We start from the raw sequence: 20,669 nt of genomic DNA on the forward strand, positions 1-20,669 counted from the left end.
ACATAGAGATATTTGAGTATTTGACACTTTTTTGAAAATTTTATTCAAACCGTGTATATTTTTCCCAAAACACTAATTTTGATTCTACAACTTTTTTTCAGACGTCATTTTGATCACAAGTGACGTTCTCGTGCTACAATTTATTTATTGAAAAATTCCAAAGACGCCGTTTTGATCAAATTTACAAGATCATAAATGCAAAAATTTGAATGATTGACCATAACCAACAATTATGCAAACTTTCGTTCAAATCGCAGAAGGTTGAATTTTTTCGTTTCGTCATTTGGCGTTGAACTTCGTCGGTGGTTGAACTGCTCTATTCGAAGAGCACCCCTAAAGGGACTTTGTGAGGATTCTGATATGATTCTAAACATTTTTTTATAATTACAAACAAATCCTGTGAAGATTAGACCTTATTATTATAATGTGTCAAATCTAGTGTTTCATAATATTTTTATTTTTAACATCGCGAACAAAGACAAATCCAGAGCTTTAAAAAAAAATCGACTTTAACATTATTTATAAGCTCTTAAGTTATGAAAAATTTCCGATCCGGTTACTTCTTCTGCCTGTCTATAAGTTTGTCATTATTAGACCGCATTTATTTTGTGAATCGACAATCATGCCTCCACCACAGACAAACAGACATAACACATTGAAAAATTATCACTTTAAAACATCGTCGTTGAAACATTACCGCCATATGTTGAGTATATTGTGGTGGGCAGTACGCTGAAAAGATGGCGGTAGTCTGTAAACGTCAAACGCAATTAAATTGACTATGCGCGCCACAGGTGACGGTACTACCAACTAGGATACTTTTAAATTGACCGTTAAATGCTTGTTCGATGAACAACTTGCGAGTGTTACGTCTGCTTGTCTGTGCCTCTACCATTGTAATTATAACAGACCGCTCAAAATAAACATCCATCCCAGATTTTTTATCTTCCCAGAAATCTTTCCGTCCTTCACTTCAACTCCGTCTTTCTCTATGAGCAATCCTAGCTGTTCGTAGGGCAAAAGTTCCCTCAGTTAATGCATTCAAAGTCACTTCTCATGCCATGTAAGAATGCCAATCCTTATCGCTCGTTTCTTCCTCGCCCACGTCTTTCGCTCGAGAGGGAACTTTTTGTTTTTCTCCGTCCCATACTCAAACGACTCTCTTCTATATCATGGTCAGCAGTTTTAGCTGATTAATCACCTACTTCAGAGTGCTAAATTTCGCTCCCAAACCGATCGGCAGCCGTGCCAAGTGCGTTGTTTAATTGGTTAAAATAAGTTTTCAAAACTAAGTGATAACAATATTTACAGCCCCAAGTGAGTATCGGCAGTTCCAAAGTGACATTATCAGCCATTGGCGATCATCGCCAATCGGAATCGGTAGTAAAAGTGTCTTCCCTTTCACTCCGGCCATCGAATAATCGAAGTCCGTCTCCGCGTCCCGCCCTCCCATTCAAACTGGGTTTACGCATTCTTCATCCTCGCTGGATGGTTCGGTCGTAAAAATGTGTACCCACAAACATGCACGCCTCAATCATCGATAATGAGCATTGGAGCAAATTTGAAAAACGAGATCGATCAAAAGAAACTACCTACAACATAAACCAGTCATGATCTCCTTCTTTCTCGGGAGCTCAGGAATGTCAAAATTTTCCCTCCCCAGGCTGCTGCTGCTGCTGTTGCCTTCATAACCCAAATATCCGGAAACGGCTACAGCAGTTTTGTTTTCGTCTTATTTCGCAAAGAGACCGGCCTTTTACTTGTCAGTTGTGCGGCCGGGCCAAATCTCTCCAAATTTAGTGCAAATTTGATAACGACTTCAAACCAGATTAACTCGCTCTACACTCACCGTCGCGCTGTGTCGTGGGTCTCCACTGTTGGTGACGGTGAATTGTTCCTCGTTCCAGTCTCTGATGGTGGAAATAGCAAAAAAACATAAAACAAGACTTAACTTTTCGTCGGAATTACTTGCCACTCACTCACGGGCTTCCACCGATGATGGCGTAAATAAAAGGAAGGCATGCTGGAAGAAGGTGTGTGCACCTTTTACCCTGTATAACCAACGTGAAAATCAGTCATAATAACGTTGGAATCTGAAATTCCATAACGTTGGAATTTTAAACCGACTTGAAATTAGAACGAAAATCGCATGAGCAGTTCCAGGTCAAATAGCAAAAATAAAAGGAATTTTTTTCTCGACATTCTCCGATTTGCATGAAACTTTGTTATGCCCATGGGTAGTATTGTAAGCGACACATTTTCTGTGATAATCGACTGCCTTTGCCTCCGACACTTGCAAAACAAGCTTTTATAGTACAGTACCAAACTAAAATGACATATGATAGGCTTTGTCATACAACGGCGCCGGTGGTGTAGTGGTAAGCGTGATTACCTCTCACCCCAGCAGGCCTGGGTTCAATCCCAGTCGGCGCCGCCGGGATGTTCTGAGGCATAACATCTCTGATCACGCCTTCCTTCGGATGGGAAGTAAAGCCGTTGGTCCCCGGTTCATGAGTTGATGGGTCGATAGGTAGGGTCCAGGTGTGGGAGCTGCCTTCCTGGCACGTCGGTAGCATTGGTGCTCAGCACGGAAAACAAGATCGACGGAAAAAACAAACCAAAGGAGGCTTTGTCATACGACACTGTCGCCGAAGACCGGTACGAATGTATGTATTTTAGTTTTTCTCATAATGAGAGCTATTGATATTATGCTTGTGTAAATGAAAATAGCAAGCAACGATGTCCTAGTAATAACACTTCGTATCAGAAATGGTTTGATTTACACCAAATTGAGGAATTAGAACGAAATCACACATGTCATATGATAGTTATTTGATAAATTTCATTTTGCTCGAATGTTATTCTACCGGTTGTGTTGTGTGAGAGAGACGACGGTAGAGCATGAGTGTACGAATACAAACAGACTGTCCCGCACGACAACGAAGCAAGTGTAGTAAAAAACGTCAACTGTTTCAACCCCTGCCCATGGGCAATCATTCACATTTCCGGAGAACTTCGAGATTAGGGCGTAATTGCTTTTGTAAACAAACACTTCATTTGACGATTTCTCGCGAATTAAAGCTCAATCTAAAAAACTAACAACACAAACAGGTAGATGAATGCTTCCTCTATCATTTGGTATAGTTTTTTCACGAGATTTTTCTTTTATTCACGAGAAATCAACGATTGACATGTTTGTTTACAAAAGCAATTACGCCCAGATTTCAAAGTTCTCCGGATTTGTGCTAAAATTGGGTATTTTCAAAGGGACGTACAAAAGGAAACAAAGATTCAAACGTCAACTCAAGACCAACAATTGAAATTGCCTTAACTCCATTTTGTAAACAAACCTTGTAAGGCCATTTTATCGTGAACCGAAACCTTCATTCGCAAACCTAAACCACAATCGGGTAGAGGAGAATTTTCCCTACCTGTTCATTCTGTTGGTTTGCCTTTGCGGACTTCGGTTCGCGAGAAAATGGCCTTACAAGGTTTGTTTACAAAATGGAGTTAAGGCCATTTCAATTGTTGGTCTTGAACTTGTCGAAACTCTTAAGCAAACCCCACACGCATCAATATATTGACGCGAAGGGGAATTATTGACAATAATATTGATGATGTGAATTCAGAAATATTGTCAATCTCGATACATTGACGTCAATATACAATGTATTGACAATACGATTATTGTCAATACAAGCAATCGTGTAGGGTCCACATTAGAGCTCTCATGCAAACTAACACCATCATCAGAAATGGTAATATTTCCTCAACTAGATGGTGTTGTTAGCTTGCGTGGGAGTGGTGAAAGTTTCGACAAATTTGCGTTTTTAGCGGCGCCGATGGTGTAGTGGTAAACGTGACTGCCTCTCACCCCAAAGTGCCTGGGTTAAATCCCAGTCGGTGCCGTCAGGATTTTCTGAGACACAAAATCTCTGATCACGCATACGGTCGAAACCTTTTTCGGGATACCATCGTAGCCTAAAGACTTCTTCGGTATTCAGTGAAGTGATCTCGAAGCGAAACGTGGTTGCTAGGCAGCCGTTGTCGTATTCCAATGCCGGTAACCTAGACAACCAAAATCACAAATACCACGAAAAGCTGTTCTGCAAACGTGTGAGGCTTGAACGAGACGACGAGATAGCCAAACGTGATAAACGGATTGAGAAATTGGAAACGATTCTGAAGGTAAACACGCAGGAACGTTTGGACATCGTGCAGCAGCATGGCACAATTCAGGATCTGATGAGCCTTGAAGCCGAACTTGCTGCTAAGAACCGGAAGGCCTCTACCAACTAGCGAAGCTACACTTCATACTAAGAGACAGATGAAGGATTCCAGGAATCCGAATATCAAACCGTTCGTTACCCACACGTTCAAAGTCTTCTGCGAACGCATGCAATCCATCACCTACTCGTTGCCCAACAGCAACAGAAAAAAAATCCTCTACACTGCAACTAAGAAGAAGATTAGTAGACCCAGTGATGAAACTACAGACCGCCGAACAACTCATCGTCACTGACATACAGAAATAGAAGAACCCACCTCTGGACGGGTAATAGCTCCCGACGCCCTCCCCACCAATGTATCCTCCACCGCATTTCATCATAAACGGATACAATAACGACGCAGAACGAACTGACAACAACCTAAGAATCAATCACAACGACCAACCATATAGCGCTAACAATCCCAGCTTATCAAAGACACCCACACCAACGGATAAGGCCTCGGTTAGCCGGGGCCCTGTCACTGCGGAAGATATACCCGAACTGGAACCCCTCGACGCCTGTTGGCAAACTCCACCGATGATAGACAAGACATCATCATCCCGGTGGGATCACGGAAGAGTCGAGCCCCCTCCAGTGCGTACGCCAACGAAGAAACGGAACTGGTGAACTATCCTGGGCGCTCCCTGAGGACCGGAAGAGGGACGGAAAAGACTTCTCGTATCAAGTAAAGGGTGATACGGTCAAAATTTGGTCAATATCAACTTGACGTATTTCTTTCAATTTTGCATTTAAAAAACCTGAACACCCCTCATATTGAAGGTATGTGTGTGTAGAATGTTGCTCCTATTTTGATTCTGGAATTCACTCTTCAGTTGTCAAAATGCCGTCCAAGCAAGAAGAGCAGCGTATCAAAATTTTGCTCGCGCATCGCGAAAATCCGAGCTACTCGCACGCAAAGGTGGCAAAATCGCTAAAAGTTGCCAAATCAACCGTTACAAATGTAATTAAAGTGTTTGGGGAACGTTTGTCGACAGCCAGGAAGTCTGGATCGGGGGGAAATCGAAAACCGGAAGCCGCTGAGACGACAAAGAGAGTTGCCGGTAGTTTCAAGCGAAACCCTAACCTCTCTCTCCGAGATGCCGCAAATAAGCTGGGTGTATCGTCTACAACCGTGCATCGAGCCAAAAAACGAGCCGGACTATCGACTTACAAGAAGGTAGTGACTCCAAATCGCGATGATAAACAAAATACGACGGCCAAAGCGCGATCCCGGAGGCTGTACACGACGATGCTGACGAAGTTTGACTGCGTGGTAATGGACGACCGAAACCTACGTCAAAGCCGACTACAAGCAGCTTCCGGGATAGGAGTTTTATACGGCAAAAGGAAGGGGAAAGGTAGCAGATGTTTTCAAGCACATGAAACTGTCAAAGTTCGCAAAGAAATATCTGGTTTGGCAAGCCATCTGTACCTGTGGCTTGAAAAGCAGCATTTTCATAGCTTCCGGGACTGTCAACCAAGAAATTTACGTGAAAGAGTGTTTGAATAAACGTCTGCTGCCTTTCCTGAAGAAACACGGTTGTTCCGTACTGTTTTGGCCGGATTTGGCATCTTGCCATTACGGTAAAAAGGCCATGGAGTGGTACGCCGCTTACAACGTGCAGGTGGTTCCCAAGGACAAGAACCCTCCCAACACGCCATAGCTCCGCCCAATTGAGAAATACTGGGCTATTGTCAAGCGGAACCTAAAGAAGACCAAAAAAACTGCTAAGGGCGAGCAGCAGTTCAAGGCAAACTGGCTTTCTGCGGCGAAGAAGGTGGACAAGGTGGCTGTACAAAATCTGATGGCAGGGGTCAAGCGTAAGGCCCGGCAATTCGGATTTGGAAAAGCGGAAGCCTAACTGAATATTTTTCCTGAATTTTATACTAATTGAACTTGAAAAAGAAATTTAATTTGATTTTTTAAATAAACGATTTCACCAATTTACACGCGTTTTCCCTTGACCAAATTTTGACCGTATCACCCTTTACAACGAGGAAGACCAGATAATTCGATTTGATGTGAAGAGCGAACCCCAAGTGCTGGCGTCTCTGCCCTTGGCGGACTCCATATGGACATGGTGGGAAAAACACCGGAGATTCGGCTACCCCGTTGGCACGTCCTGGCCACCTCTTTATTCTTTATTTTTTATTCTTTATTGGGAGCAGGGAAAAGCCCATTTGAGTGGAGCTTATAAAAGCTTTTTTCCTCAGATGGGCATAAAACCTCCTCATCTTTTCGCATCAACAGAACAGTACATCCCAAATGATACATTATTAACTTAAGACTAAACAAAATACGACCTTATTCTATTTCTTACTACTACCTATAATTTACTAACTGAGCACTTCACGGAACCTATTTTTATTAGTGGAACGTGACAGATGAAAGTCGAAGACATGGTAACAACGGTTGAACACACGACACATACTACTAAAAGGCTCATTATAGCCAGAGAGTACGACGACGAATATCAAAATTCAACTCACGTAACAGTGTAAGACAATTTATGTGAGATATGAAACAAGCCTTAGTGACATTCCTACGAACCTCCAGAAGGTCAAGGTCAATTAATTTACAACGATCTTCATATCTAGGGAGATTATATGGATCATTCCAAGGCAAACGTCGAAGAGCAAAGCGAATAAACTTATGTTGGATAGCTTCTACTTGCTGTACGCTGTTCTGATAGTAAGGAGCCCAGACCACAACTGCATACTCCAATGTAGAGCGAACTAAAGAACAATACAGGGTCTTCAAACAGTGAATATCCGAGAATTCTTTTGCAGCACGAAAAATTAAGCCCAGGCATTTAGAAGCTTTAGAGATTATATATCCTACATGATCTTTTAAAGTAAGCTTCGGATCTAAGAGAACACCCAAATCCTTAACAGTAGTTTCTCTCTTTAGAGATATTCCGGCAATGGTGTAATCAAATGAAATGACAGAAATTACTGAGCATTTGTTGGCATTCAAGCTCATACGATTAGTTGCGCACCATTTGGAAAAAAGGTTAAGTTCTTTCTGAAGGAAATGTGCATCTTCTTCACAGGTTATTACATAATAGAGTTTGAAGTCATCGGCATACGAGAGCTTAAAACATTTGAGCACTAGGTAGACGTCATTTAGGTACAGCAAGAATAAGAATGGTCCAATATGACTGCCCTGTGGAACACCAGATGTGACATGGAATGGTTCTGTCAGGGTTGCTTCTACTCACTTGCTATAAAAAAATATTTTTTGGAGTTATGCAATCATTAGAAGTTATAATGATATGTTGTACTAGTAAGTAACAAGAAGAGGGTGTAAGGTATGTGTTTGACTCATAAAACCTGTCAATTTCGCTTTCAGAGCGTCACAATAAGCGATCTTATGATTCGTGAGCGTTCACTCAGAGTGAGCGCTCACGAGTCGTAAATTCGCTGATTGTGACGCACTGAAAGCAATATTGACAGATTTTATGTGTCAAACATATACTTCATGACCTCTTCTTATAACTTACAAGTACTAATTAGCATTATACTATTTCATGATTTCATAATTCAGAAAAACATTTTTTTATAGCAAGTGAGTGGAAGTAACCCTGTACATAGTATTTCCAATTTTGACCGACATTGAACGACCAACCAGATAAGAGTTTAGCCAATCTACACTTCTTCAAGATGATAGATGGTATGCCGTCCGGACCGGGGTTTGGTGAGCATTTCAACCGAGCGCAAGCTGATTCAACAGTATTATGTTATATCCGTGGATGAGGACCAATGGCAGAGCGGGGAGGTACATTAGCTGCAGCATCAGTCACCAGATGTAGGTCAAATGATTCGACAGTAAATACTGCTGAGAATTGTTCTTTGAAAAGGTCAGTTATGGCCGGAAGAGAAGAATCTTCTTTATGGCCGAGCTTCATGGTTGTAGGTAGTCCTATTTGCTTCCGCTGTTCGTCGATATAGGATTGTCTTTTAAATTACGTTGAATTCGACGCAGATAAGTATGAAACAGTTTCTTGTTTAGCCGTTTGTATCTACTGTTGCAGGCGAGGTAATACGGCCTGGAGTGTAGAAGTTAAGATTCTTGGACAGTTTTTTAAGAGCCGATCTTTTAACCGACTTCAGACGCTTAAGAAGGTTGTTGGACCAGGGTGGGTACACAGGATTTTTACACACTATTTTGGGGGTGAACTGATCTATGGCGTAAGCTACGACGAAAGTGAAGACTTCAACTGTTGTTTCGACGCTCAAATCATGCAACATGTTCTCTCAACCGATAGAGGATAAAAATAGATTCTTTTTCGAGAAGTCAGTTTTTCTGAATATATAACGAGTGGCTTCGGTGACAGGGATGAATTCATAAGGAACACATTCCTTTATGAACAATTGAAGAGGCGGATGATGGCGGCATTCCTTAACAAGAGGAGTTGGAGCTTCAGAAACAGTAGTATCATGATTGAGATCTTGGTTAACAAAACAGAGATCAAGCAAACGATGGTTGGAGTTACAGACAGAGTTGAGCTGGATGAGTCCCGCTGTACTATAATCATCCAGGAGTTGATTTTGAACTGGCTGCAGGTAATCCGATGAACTTTGAATCCAGTTCATAGAACGCATGTTAGAATCACCCAGGATGAGGATCTTGTCTGCCAAAGACATGCGTGAGCCAATGATTCACAATGTTTAGACATCAAAGTTGCATCGGTGACACGGTCAGTAGGTACGTAAATGTCACAGATGAATAATGTGAAGCCAGGGACGAAAAGTTCCACCCGTACCTCTGCCAGTAGTGGATCCCTCTATGAAACCTGGTGCTGGTGGAGCTCTGTAAGGGTCCGCTAAAGAAACAGAACCGCTTCGAAGATCAACCAGATTACGAACCAAGAGCCCCGTTCCTCTATACGTTATCCAGACATGCACGAACCGCCTTACCGATAGCGGGTCCATCATCGAGGTCCTCATACAGCAATTAGCACGCAATCGCTTTAAGTTCAGATTCCAAGCCGATCAACCACGCGCGGTCACCAAGCCCGTCACCGGTAGGTACTTTAAGAACCTCGCTTCAGGTAAACCTTCTTCAACACGCCAATGCCCAACCGGTTCTTTATTCCCTGGTCTACTCTTTGCCATTCAATGGAACGCAAATGGGTATTTCCATAACTTGAGTGATCTGGAAATCCTAGTTTGGAATTACTCTCCATCCGTCCTCACCATCCAGGAAGTGCACCACCACTCCTCCGAAGTTCCCAAAACATCTACCATACACTACTACAATCGGGATTAGACTACCACTACGATATACTGTCATACCGCTTTCGACGGATCTGGATCTACCTATCGTTGCTGTCAGGCCACGATAGTCTCAGCCTACCTGCCATGTCATAAGATTTTCGATCGAAATTATCTGATTTGCTCAAGTCTCTCGAAGGCCCCATCATCTTCAAGGGAGACGTCAAATAATGGCCAATGTGGTCAATGATCCACTTCAATTTTCTTGAAAGCATATTCATGAAAATCCATGAAGAAAGAGCTGTCGCACGGCATGTTTTTGAGTAAAAACGCATTTTTTCTCTGCTACTGGTTCCGCTGGGGGTATCCCAGTGGTTCCGAAAGCGGCCAATGTGGTCAATGATTCACTTTATGTCTATAGTGTAACGTGCCAGTGCGGTGTTACTCCCAGCACTGATGAGACCCCCGTCTCCAAGCCTCAGGGTCGGCACACGCTCGTGATTATTCCGCGAACCAAGAAAACACTCAAAGTTCACTTAAGACAAACTCCCACTTTATTCGTTTTGACGACACTCACTTCACGGACGGTCTCCCACTTCCTTAGATGTCTACTCCTACCTTGTGCTAGCACTACTCTTCTTTGTCTTCGGGGCCCCTTCACCTGCCACTGCCGTTGTCGTTCCTCTCCTTCCTCTGGTACCGCATCACCTTCTTGGGCCAGGGGTGGACGCCTCTACCTGTCCCGTGCGCCCCTCGAGTATGGTGACGGACTCGAGGTTTCAACGAACCACAAGGGTAAGTTGACTTGCCTGGATTGGTGGCGCACACTGTAGCTGAGGGATCAGATTCTCGAACTGCGATTCGGACACACTATCGGCGATTGGCGTGGTCGACCCCGGAAAAATACGTCGAGTTCACTGGCGTTACGGTAAAACAGCGAGGTCCTGACTGTCCAATGGTATGTGGCAGCTTCCTCTACAACTTCTTCAACTTCAACTTCCAACTTAGCTCACTTTAGCACTTTAGCTTTAGTTTTCACCTTCAAACTATTAATTTTTAGCTTTGACTTTCGCTATGTGACCGTAGTCTATAATGATCACCAGGCTTATCACTGTGCCTCTTGGTGGACGATGACCCCGAACCGTGACCGTTGAACCGTCGTACGTGCCACGAATTCTCCACGCAATGGCCCGATTACGCCACCCCTATGGACGTCCATTAATGACTGCACACAGCGTGCTCTGGTGGTGGCTAGTGGCATTGTTCTACAGTTTATAGGGAAGTGTCTCCTACTGGCTGCGTTCGTGAGGATTCTGGGACGTTTTACCTGTTCGTAAGAACATTTAAACATTTTCTTAGAATTTAATAACTAAATATACGAAAACTACACGCGATTAATCTCACCAATCTTGGACGCAACGCTTACACTTGTTACAATAGAAAGGATATTCATGAAAATCTATGAAGAAAGAGCTGTCGCACGGCATGTTTTTAAGTAAAAACGCAATTTTCTTTTGCTACAGGCTCCCCCGAGGGTATCCTAGTGGTTCCAAGAGCGGCCAATGTGATCAATGTTTCACTTTAAGTCAAAAGAAAGGATATTCATGAAAATTCATGAAGAAAGAGCTGTCGCACGGCTTGCTTTTGAGTAAAAATGGAATTGTCCCCTACTCCAGGTTCCTCCGGGGGTATTCTATAGTAGTTCCGAGAGCGATCAATGTGGTCAATGATGCATTTAAAGTTTATCGAAAGCCTATTGAAGAGAAACCATGAAGAAAGAGCTGTTTCACGGCATGTTTTGCGTGATTAAAAGATCTGCCCGCATTCAGAACCATCCATCAGCACCGATTCTAAGGAAATGGCCATATCTCGGTTGATTATAGGCCGATTTTAGTTCTTCCCGATTTCTAAAATCTCATCAAAAATTTAGGAAGTTAGACAAGTTCTCCGGAATCCCGGAATATCTCCGGTATCCGGTGACCAGAATTATTTTCGTGGCTACAGCGTAACACCAACAATCAATACGAAACTAACGATTTTAAATTGGCTCACTATTTGACTAGCCTATTGGTCCCAAGCAAATCGATTAACGTACCCCAATCTAGTATAAATTCCAGTACTACACTATGTTTGTTTTGATTCGCTATGAAAGTTTGACGGATAAAATGAAGGGTTCATGGATTTTCCTATGTTTCGAGGGATGCATCGATTAGTTTGGGACCGAAGATAGTACCAGAGCTGAGCCAAAAAGTTGAGCACGTTATTTCGGGACCTTCTGGTCTTAGAGTTACCTCTATGGTAGTAGTGGCAACAATCAATACGAAACTAACGATTTTAAATTGGCTCACCACTTTAGTAGCCTATTGGTCCCAAGCAAACGATTAACGTACCCTATTCTAGTTGAAATTCTATTACTACACTATGTTTGTTTTGATTCGCTATGAAAGTTTGACAGATAACATCAGGGGTGTGTGGATTCATGCAGAACATGCAGGGGTGAGTGAAATAGCTTGGGACTGCTTGGGACCGTTGTTCTGGTACTGAGTGAGCCAAAAATAATAATGATTTTCTTCGGGACCCAGTGGTCTTAGAGTTACCTCTATGGTAGAACTCGTTTCTTCGGGACCTACTAGTCTTAGAGTTACCTCTATGATATTAGTTTTTCAGTCAAATGCTCTTGGAAGATTTAAATCGGATCATATTTGACGAAGTTACAACACTCCAAAGTTGACCAAAAATTTGCCTATCCTAGTTATTTTGAGTAACCCCTGTACATCGACGGGACCGTTGTTCCGTTATAAAAGAAAGTCCGCGTCCTGGGAGTTCGTCTTGACCAGCACCTGGCTTTTGCTGCACATTTCGACGACGTCCAAAATGGTTGCAAAACTAGGCTAAATCGTCTACGTTCTATCGCTGCACGGCATCCTGACAGTAGCCGGTCCACCCGACTCCGAGTTGCCATGGCAATTCTCAAATCACGTATTTTCTAAGGCACCGGAATCACCTGTCTCGTCCGCAATCTTCTAATCTCCTAATTGGGCCCCACGTACCGAGGATTTGCTCCGGTCTTCTCCCGTCTATGCCTGACGTGGCCACCTGTCTCGAGAGCGGAATGCAACCCTTCGACCGACTGACCACACAGATTATGTGTAAACGGTCAATATGTTTCGCTGAGAAGACAGATGGCTCTGATCGAGGCAAACCTACTTCGTTTTGAAACTGCTAATATAGAGCTTTCCCCGGTGTCCAGGGTCCACTGGTGCGAAACCAGCGGTTGGAACCTGCCCAGACCCGTAATTGACTTGAAAATTAAGAAGAAGTTAAGGGCAGGATCGAACTCCCCCCGTGCTAGTGAAATCGGTAACAGAGCTTCACCAAACCGTATACAACGGCCATACAATCCAATATTCCGACGGCTCCGCAGACTGTGGGGGTTTCGGTATAAGAATTAGGGATTCTCTAATGTCTGTATGCCACCGGCAACCGGATCAGTAATATTTTTTTTTTTTATTATTATTATGGTCACTTTAACACTCTTGGGTCATTCGTGACTTGTCCGGGGGTGAGATTTGAACTCGTGACTTTGGCGTGAGAGGTATGGATGTTAACCACTACGCCGGGGTCGCCCCCGGATCAGTAATATATATTTTCAGCGGAGGCTGCCGCTGCATTCATCGATGCCACTACACCATTCAACAGATCAATCGCAGTTTTCACAGACTCTGCCAGCGTGGTCGAAGCCATCGGATCAGATGTTTTCAAGCATCCCTGTATCCAGGGAATTCAGAAACTCAGCTTTCGTCTGGATGGATTCCTCGACACTGCACAGTGGTCCAGAATGCAGATTTAGGTGGAATGATATTTTTTTTTTTTTTTTGTCTTTATTTTAGAGATTTTTAGCCTGAGGCTAGTTCATCTCTTAGGTGGAATGATATGTTTTGAGCCTGAAACTGAAACTTTAGACCAAAAGTCTCTTCTACAAAGTTATTTCTTATAGTAAGGCCCTCATTTTTATGACAATGAATTCTAGGGTGGTTCCTATTATCATTAAAATCAAAAATCTAACTTTTTTGTTTGAATAAATTAAGGTATACAGTCTTGGGCAAAGTTATAGCTGAGCAAATTTCAAGAAACTTTGTTGAAAATAACTTTTTTGTATCTCTTAAATTGGCCGATTTAGAGCTATTTTCTTGAATTGAGTTAGGGTGGCTCTTGAAAAAACAGTTTTTTTGTTCCAGTTTTCTTATTTCAAATTTCTCAGCAAAGGTGTCTTGAGATAACTTTTAGATCTTAAGAAGGCACAAGTTTTTGCTGGACAAAGCTTGTCAATATCTTTCGCCGATCAAGAGTTATTGACGTTTTTATACTAAAAATATGCACTATTCAAATGTTAATATCTCTGGTTGGGGCAAAAAAAAAGTTTTTTTACGGCATTTGAAAGTGCAAATGTTATTCTCAATAATATAAAAAAATTGGAGCCGTGTTATTTTTAAATTTCGTATAAAATCAATTTGAATTTATTTTTATTTTTTACTATATTCGGGTATATCTTTTTTATCAGAAGATATACAGACAACAAATACCGCTATCAAACATTCATCTTAAAGAGTTTTAAAATTCTCTACAAGATAACTTTCATGAGAAATTTCAAATAAAAAAGTTATTGGCAAAAAATGGATTTCATAGGACTACTCTAATGACAAATTTATATAAAATGTGCTAGTACATTTGTTTCAATATTTGGACATTTAGTGTCTTCGAAGAAGTTTTTGTTCTTAAAAATTCCCTTCTTTTGGTGTTTGCAAACTTCAGGGTGGTCCTCAAATTAGGGAATTTTTAAAACTAACTTTTTTGTTTTACAAAATAAAAACATGTATTGTTTGAAAAAGTTGTAGCTAAATTAATTGCAAGCAACTTTGTCGAAGAAATTTTTTTTCTATCTCTTATCGTTCTCATTTTAGAGTATTTTTTCGGAGTTGACTTAGGGTGTTCCTGGAAAAAATAGTTTTTTTAGTAATAACTTTTTTATTTAAAATTTCTCATGAAAGTTATCTTGTAGAGAATTTTAAAACTCTTTTAGACGAATGTTTTATACCTGAATTTGTTGCCTGTATGTCTTCTAAAAAAAAATATATACCCAAATATAGTAAAAAATATGACTAAATTCAAATTGATTTTATACGAGTTTAAAAAATAAGATACCTCCAATTTTGTCATAATATTGAGAATTACATACGCCCTTTCAAATGCCGTAAAAAAACTTTTTTTTGTTTGCCCCAACCAGAGATATTAACATTTGAAAAGTGCATATTTTTAGTATAAAAACGTCAATAACTCTTGATCGGCGAAAGATATTGACAAGCTTTGTGTGGCAAAAACTTGCGCCTTCTTAAGATCTAAAAGTTATCTCAAGACACCTTTGCTGAGAAATTTGAAATAAGAAAACTAGAACAAAAAAACTGTTTTTTCAAGAGCCACCCTAACTCAATTCAAGAAAATAGCTCTAAATCGGCCAATTTAAGAGATACAAAAAAGTTATTTTCAACAAAGTTTCTTGAAATTTGCTCAGCTATAACTTTGCCCAAGACTGTATACCTTAATTTATTCAAACAAAAAAGTTAGATTTTTGATTTTAATGATAATAGGAACCACCCTAGAATTCATTGTCATAAAAATGAGGGCCTAACTATAAGGAACAAGTAGTAGAAGAGACTTTTAGTCTAAAGTTTCAATTTCAGGCTCAAAACATATCATTCCACCTAAATCTGCATTCTGGACCACTGTGCACTGCGGTATCCGCGAGAATATAGAGGCCGATCACCTGGCGGCATTCGGGAGACAAGCTCCTATTTACACCCGAGAGGTCCCAGCGAAGGATTTGAAACACTGGGTTTCAAAGGTGATCTGGGACTCCTGGCCGGCTGATTGGCTTCGCTCGGTTGATACTTTGATCCGAGAGATCAAGAAGGTCACACATAGGTGAAAGGACCAATGGAAATACCGACTTTAGATCGGTATTCCAACATTCCACATAACTTCTCTGGTAACGGTCCTTTCCGCAAGATCTGCAACATCTGTCATGTCCCACACACGATAGAGCACATCATATACCACTCCCGTGAATTTTATGATATACCTGGAAGCATCACCCTTAGTGAAGACCCGACCAGAACCGCGGCACTAATTGGTTTTCTCAGAGAAGCCAGACTACTGGAATATATATTTAACATTTACCCATTGGACCCATTGAACCTGATCACAAGCTCCTCACTTAAACGCAAACCTGGATGACCGACAATCCTCGACCTACATTACTTTCTCAAATGGATTTCTACGACAACACCACATGAATTATGACAGCAACAACTCTGATTGCAGGGTGGCCATCTTCTGGAGCCTCACCCATCCCAAACTTCTTAACTAAAGGAGCTCCTTTCCGGAACCTTCAGTGGCGTAAGAGACGAGCCAACCTAAGTCTCGATAATAAAGAAAACTAACTAAGGGAAGTAAATCCGTTGGCCCCGGTCCATGAGTTGATGGGTCGATAGGTAGGGTCCAGGCAACCGGTGGAAACTAACTTTTTTTAAATTGACCCACTACTTGACCAGCCTATTGGTCTCAAGCAAATCGATTAACGTACCCCATTCTAGTCGAAATTCCAGTACTACACTATGTTTGTTTTGATTCGCTATGAAAGTTTGACAGATAAAATGAGGGGTTCATGGATTTTCCTATGTTTCGAGGGGTGCATCGATAAGCTTGGGACCGAAGATAGTACCAGGGCTGAGCCAAAAAGTTGAGCACGTTTCTTCGGGACCTTCTAGTCTTAGAAATACCTTTATGGTCCTGGCGTCAGTAGCATTGGTACTCAGTACGGAAAACGAGATCGACGGAAAACAAATCAGAGATGTTTCAAAAACTTCAGAGAAGTTCCAAGGACTACAGTTTGAAGACCTTTAAGGGTAAGTTCTTAACACGTCAAGGCAGTTCCATAAACTTCAAAAAAGTTTCGAGAAATTGATGAAGATTGCATAACTTCATGACAGTTCCAAAAACTTCAAGAACTTTACAGGAAATTAAAGCAAACTTCTCGTAAGTTGTAAAATCCTTGAAACATGTCAGGGAGCATCGAGAAAGCTCTGATAACTTCAGGGCACTTTCATGAATATCCGAAAAAATGTGTAAACGTCGAGGGGGGCTACACATCTAAATCTCAAGTTTAGATGGTTAACAAATCTCACACTAGCGAATCAATCTTTGAACAATCTTCTTTCATTTGTCGCATCTACTTACATCGCTCATCAATTTTTTGCAGGAAATCTTCAGAATCGTCATCAATCTTTTTTCTATCTACTCAGCGTGTGCGCAGCTAGCCACAGCAAAACACAATCTTTTTTGCATCGTAGATAGAGTCGTCCCCCTCGTCAAACGTAAGGAAAGATCCTAAAACTTCAAAAAAATTTGAGGATTTAAAAAAAATGGCAGGAACTTTCCAGAGGATCCAAAAAATGTCCAGAAAACTTCATGGAAGTTGAGAGTAGCATCAGGAAAATTTCGGGATCTCTAATGAAGTTCCGAGAATTGCAAGAAAATTTGGAAAACTTTTTTTAAATTACGGAGCCTTAAAGAACTTCTGTGAATTTCATGTAAATTCCAAGCAGGAAGTCCTTTCTTCTTCATCGAATTTCAAGCTCATAGCTTATCGCATATTAGCTTATTGCGTGCTCTCAACTTAGTGTTCTAGATGCACTTCCACAGATATTAATTAAGAGCTTTCAATGCCAATCATACTATCCAGGGAGGTCAAGAAATTCTCCAACCCGAAAAATTCATAGACCGGACCGGAAATCGAACCCAGTCACCTCCAGCATGGTTTTGCTTTGCAGCTGCGGCTTTACTGGCTAAGCTAAGGGAGGTTCTAAACGCCCCAGAAGTAAGTTCCGAGCACTTAAAGGTCGTCCAGAACTACGGGGAAGTTGTAAGATTAGATTTCAAGAAGCAATCCGATTAATTCAGGAAAGTTGCAGGTACTTTACAGAGGTTTCCTAAACTTCAATTCTGTTTAAAGATTTTAAGGGAGATGACGTGAATTTTGGGACAGTTATAAAATTTTCATAGTAGTTCAATGAATTTCAGGGAAGTTCTGAGAGCTTCAGATAAACTTCAAGAGTTATAGGGCAGAAAAATAGCGAAATTTATCAAGAAGTATCAAAAATTTAAAAATATTCCAGAGAACATCAAAAAAGTTTAAAAAACTTGAGAAAAATTCCGGAAACTTCACAGAAGCTCTGATAAATCTAAGGAAGTGCAGAAGTCCGTCGGGGCAGTTCCATTAATTTCAGGGCTATTCCAGAAACATCCTTAGCAAAATAACGTGAATTTTAAGGACGTTCCAAGAATTTCAGCAAATATTAGAGACCATCAAAGTGGTACACACGTTTTTTTTTGGAACTAGAAAGCAGATCCGAGCAATGAAAGCAAATACCGAGGAATTCGGGAAAGGTTAATGAACAGACTGCGGGATAATAAGGTAAGATCTGAGAGCTTCTATAAAACTTAGGTAACTTCAGGGAAGCTTCGAGAACTTCAAGGCAGTTCAATCCGCTTGATGAAAACTGCTGGAACTTTTGAGAAGTTCTAAGAAATTCAGGGAAGTCATGAAAACTTCAGAGAAGTCCACAGAACTTGAGGAATACTGTAAATACGTTATAGAAATTCCAAGAACCACAGACAACCTTGGTCCAGAAATCTGGGCAGCCCCAATAACGTCAGGACCAAATTTCAGGAAGTTTATAAATCTTTAAGGTTTAGTATCGATTGATCCTGGACAACTCCATAAATTTCAGGTTAGTTTTGAGAAACTTTTAGAGTTCTGGAAATTTCGAGGGAAATTTTAAGACCGTCCTAACAGCTCCTGAGAAAATGAATAAACTTCATACATAGGGGAAATGCAGGTAATGTCGGCCTAAGTGTCCCTTATATGGGCCCGTACATAAATTCAGCAATCGACTAAACTTTCAATAGCTACTAAAAATATCCATTAGTAACGTCCCAATAACGCGTTCATCTAAATAAAATTGATAAATAGCAGATTTTTAGCGATGGGCCCAATCTTAGATCCATAGGCCAACATTAGAGACATTTCCCCTATTTTGGGAACTTTACAGAGATCCCGAAGTTTTCAGGGAGCGGTGCCCACTCCAAACGGCCTGGGTTCAACCGACAAGCATAAAATCTCTGATCACGCCTTCCTTCGGGAAGGGAAGTAAGAAGTTGGTTCCCGGTCCAGCTGTCCAGTGGTGGGAGCTGTCTCCCCTGGCGTCGGTAGCATTGGTACTCAGTACGAAAAACAAGATCGGCGGAAAAGAAAACCAACGTTATTCGTTATTCTAAAGCTGGGCTTAGACAGGGCAAGTCAATTGATCAAGTCAGTTGAATTCAACTGACTTGAACGGGAATTGAATGTGTAAACCGTGCCATTCATCTGACTTAATCAACTCACTTGAATTGAAAAAAGTTGAACCAGGCTAAACTTTTCAAGCCAATTGAATTCAACTGAGTTGATCATTTGACTTTCCTAGTCTAAGCCCCGCTTAAGCGTTATGTTTACTTTGTCTAATTACAACTAAATTGCATTGAAATGCTGCACAATGTAGCTGCATCATCGTGACGTTGACTTTCGGAGGGTAGAATCTACTTCCCGGTCTCCCTCGATTCCAAGCGGGCCACCACTGCCTTTCGCTGCCCCGGTGGTGAAAGTTTTGACACATTATAAATAATTATAACGATCAGGGGAGTAACTCCCCCCCTCACCTCAAAAAAACCCATTCCTATTCCGGACTACGCCAAGCGGGATCTTTATTTTATCTCTTCCTCCGTTCTTTCTCGCTCGCTTTTATTATCATCGGCGGTCGTGTGTGGAACACCGGTGGACACCGCATCTCATGCGGGGCTGTTTTTGGCGAAATGTGATCATTAAAGTTTACCAAACGAGATCTTTAACAGCAAACAACGACAACCATTCAAATCGATGATGACCGGATGCGGCGGTAGATGTCACCGGCGACGGAGGCATTCTGATGCTGCGGCGGCCGTCGGTTGGCGAATCGATCTCCGATGGCTGCTAATTATGCTAATTTTGATTGTGGGACAGTGCGACTCGCAGATGGGAAGAAGGAGGAACCGGAACGAGAGGTGTCCCAAGGTGAGTATGAAGTGGCGGGGAGGGGTTTTTGAGAAATCGAACGGGAAGGATCAAATGTTTTAGTGTTAATAATGTCAAACTAAGACAATGAAATTGAGTTACAAATCGTTTTAAAAACACCTCCAGGTCCGAGCGATGCGCAATTTCGACCTACCGGCCATGATGGGCTACTGGTACGTGATCCAGTACTTTGCCTCGTCGGAAACCCTGCCGGAGTACTCGTGCATGCAGAGCTCCTTCGTCACAACGGACGGCTTGGTAACGATGAACTTCACCTACTTCTTCTCGGACGATCCGCTGAGAAACTTCCAACAGGGCAACATCACCTGGGTGATTCCGAACTTCGCCCAACCGGCCCATTGGATCCACGCCGAGTGGAGTTGTGAGAACCCGAAGTGACCCCCTGGATACACGGTGATCGATAACTTTCGTTCCTTTTGTTTTTTTTTTGCAGACGAAGAAATCTACAACACCTACATTATCGACACCGACTACCAATCGTGGGCCCTGATCATGCACTGTGCCGAGAAGACCAAATCGCAAAAGTACCTCTCGGCGTTGATGCTTTCCCGATCGGCCGAGATGACGCAGAATGTTGTCAATTTTCTGCGGGAGAAGCTGCCCCGGTACGACATCGATCTGAGCTACATGTTTGAGATTCCGCAGGAAAATTGCACCCACCGGGAGATGGATCCGAAAACGTACTTCAAATATGATGCAGATTAGTTGTAGAGTTGGTCAGGTTATATAGGTAACTCGTCTAAACCCGAATGAAAATTAAGATGTAAAACTGCATTTTGAAATAAAGAAAATAATTTCGTTTATATTTTACTAATATAATTGATATCTTGAATACATAGTTTACTATCGAACTAAAGGGCATCTCCGGCGGTGGTTTATTTTTAGACCAACTTTAAACTGGATTTGGAATAGTGAAAACTTAATAGAACCTGCCAAAATAGAACAACATCGATGTA

At 41.7% G+C, this 20,669-nt stretch overlaps 1 protein-coding gene across 2 annotated transcripts; it reads left to right on the forward strand.

The window, feature by feature from the left end:
- Window positions 1–1,185: 1,185 nt before the first annotated feature.
- Karl (lipocalin/cytosolic fatty acid-binding protein Karl) lies at window positions 1,186–20,448 on the forward strand. Of its 2 annotated transcripts, XM_065233747.1 has the most exons (4): window positions 1,186–1,317; window positions 19,494–19,692; window positions 19,819–20,074; window positions 20,147–20,448. In XM_065233747.1, the coding sequence occupies exons 2-4, from the start codon at window positions 19,519–19,521 to the stop codon at window positions 20,416–20,418; spliced, it is 702 nt and encodes a 233-aa protein (XP_065089819.1). In that variant the 5' UTR covers window positions 1,186–1,317; window positions 19,494–19,518; the 3' UTR covers window positions 20,419–20,448. The 2 variants fall into 2 exon arrangements, with proteins under 2 accessions (XP_065089819.1, XP_065089818.1); XM_065233746.1 differs by lacking the exon at window positions 1,186–1,317 and having other exon boundaries at window positions 19,441–19,692.
- Window positions 20,449–20,669: the final 221 nt, after the last annotated feature.

Source organism: Ochlerotatus camptorhynchus, unplaced genomic scaffold (genome assembly GCF_037179485.1).
Source record: "Ochlerotatus camptorhynchus isolate MF236.1 unplaced genomic scaffold, CSIRO-AGI_Acam_v1.1 ptg000414l, whole genome shotgun sequence".
NCBI lineage: Eukaryota > Metazoa > Arthropoda > Insecta > Diptera > Culicidae > Ochlerotatus > Ochlerotatus camptorhynchus.

Coding starts and splice junctions, on each gene's coding strand:
- Karl (XM_065233747.1), top strand. CDS start 19,519: ATGATGACCGGATGCGGCGGTAGATGTCACCGGCGACGGAGGCATTCT. Junction 19,693..19,818: donor GGAACGAGAGGTGTCCCAAG/GTGAGTATGAAG, acceptor AAACACCTCCAG/GTCCGAGCGATGCGCAATTT. Junction 20,075..20,146: donor GATCCACGCCGAGTGGAGTT/GTGAGAACCCGA, acceptor TTTTTTTTGCAG/ACGAAGAAATCTACAACACC.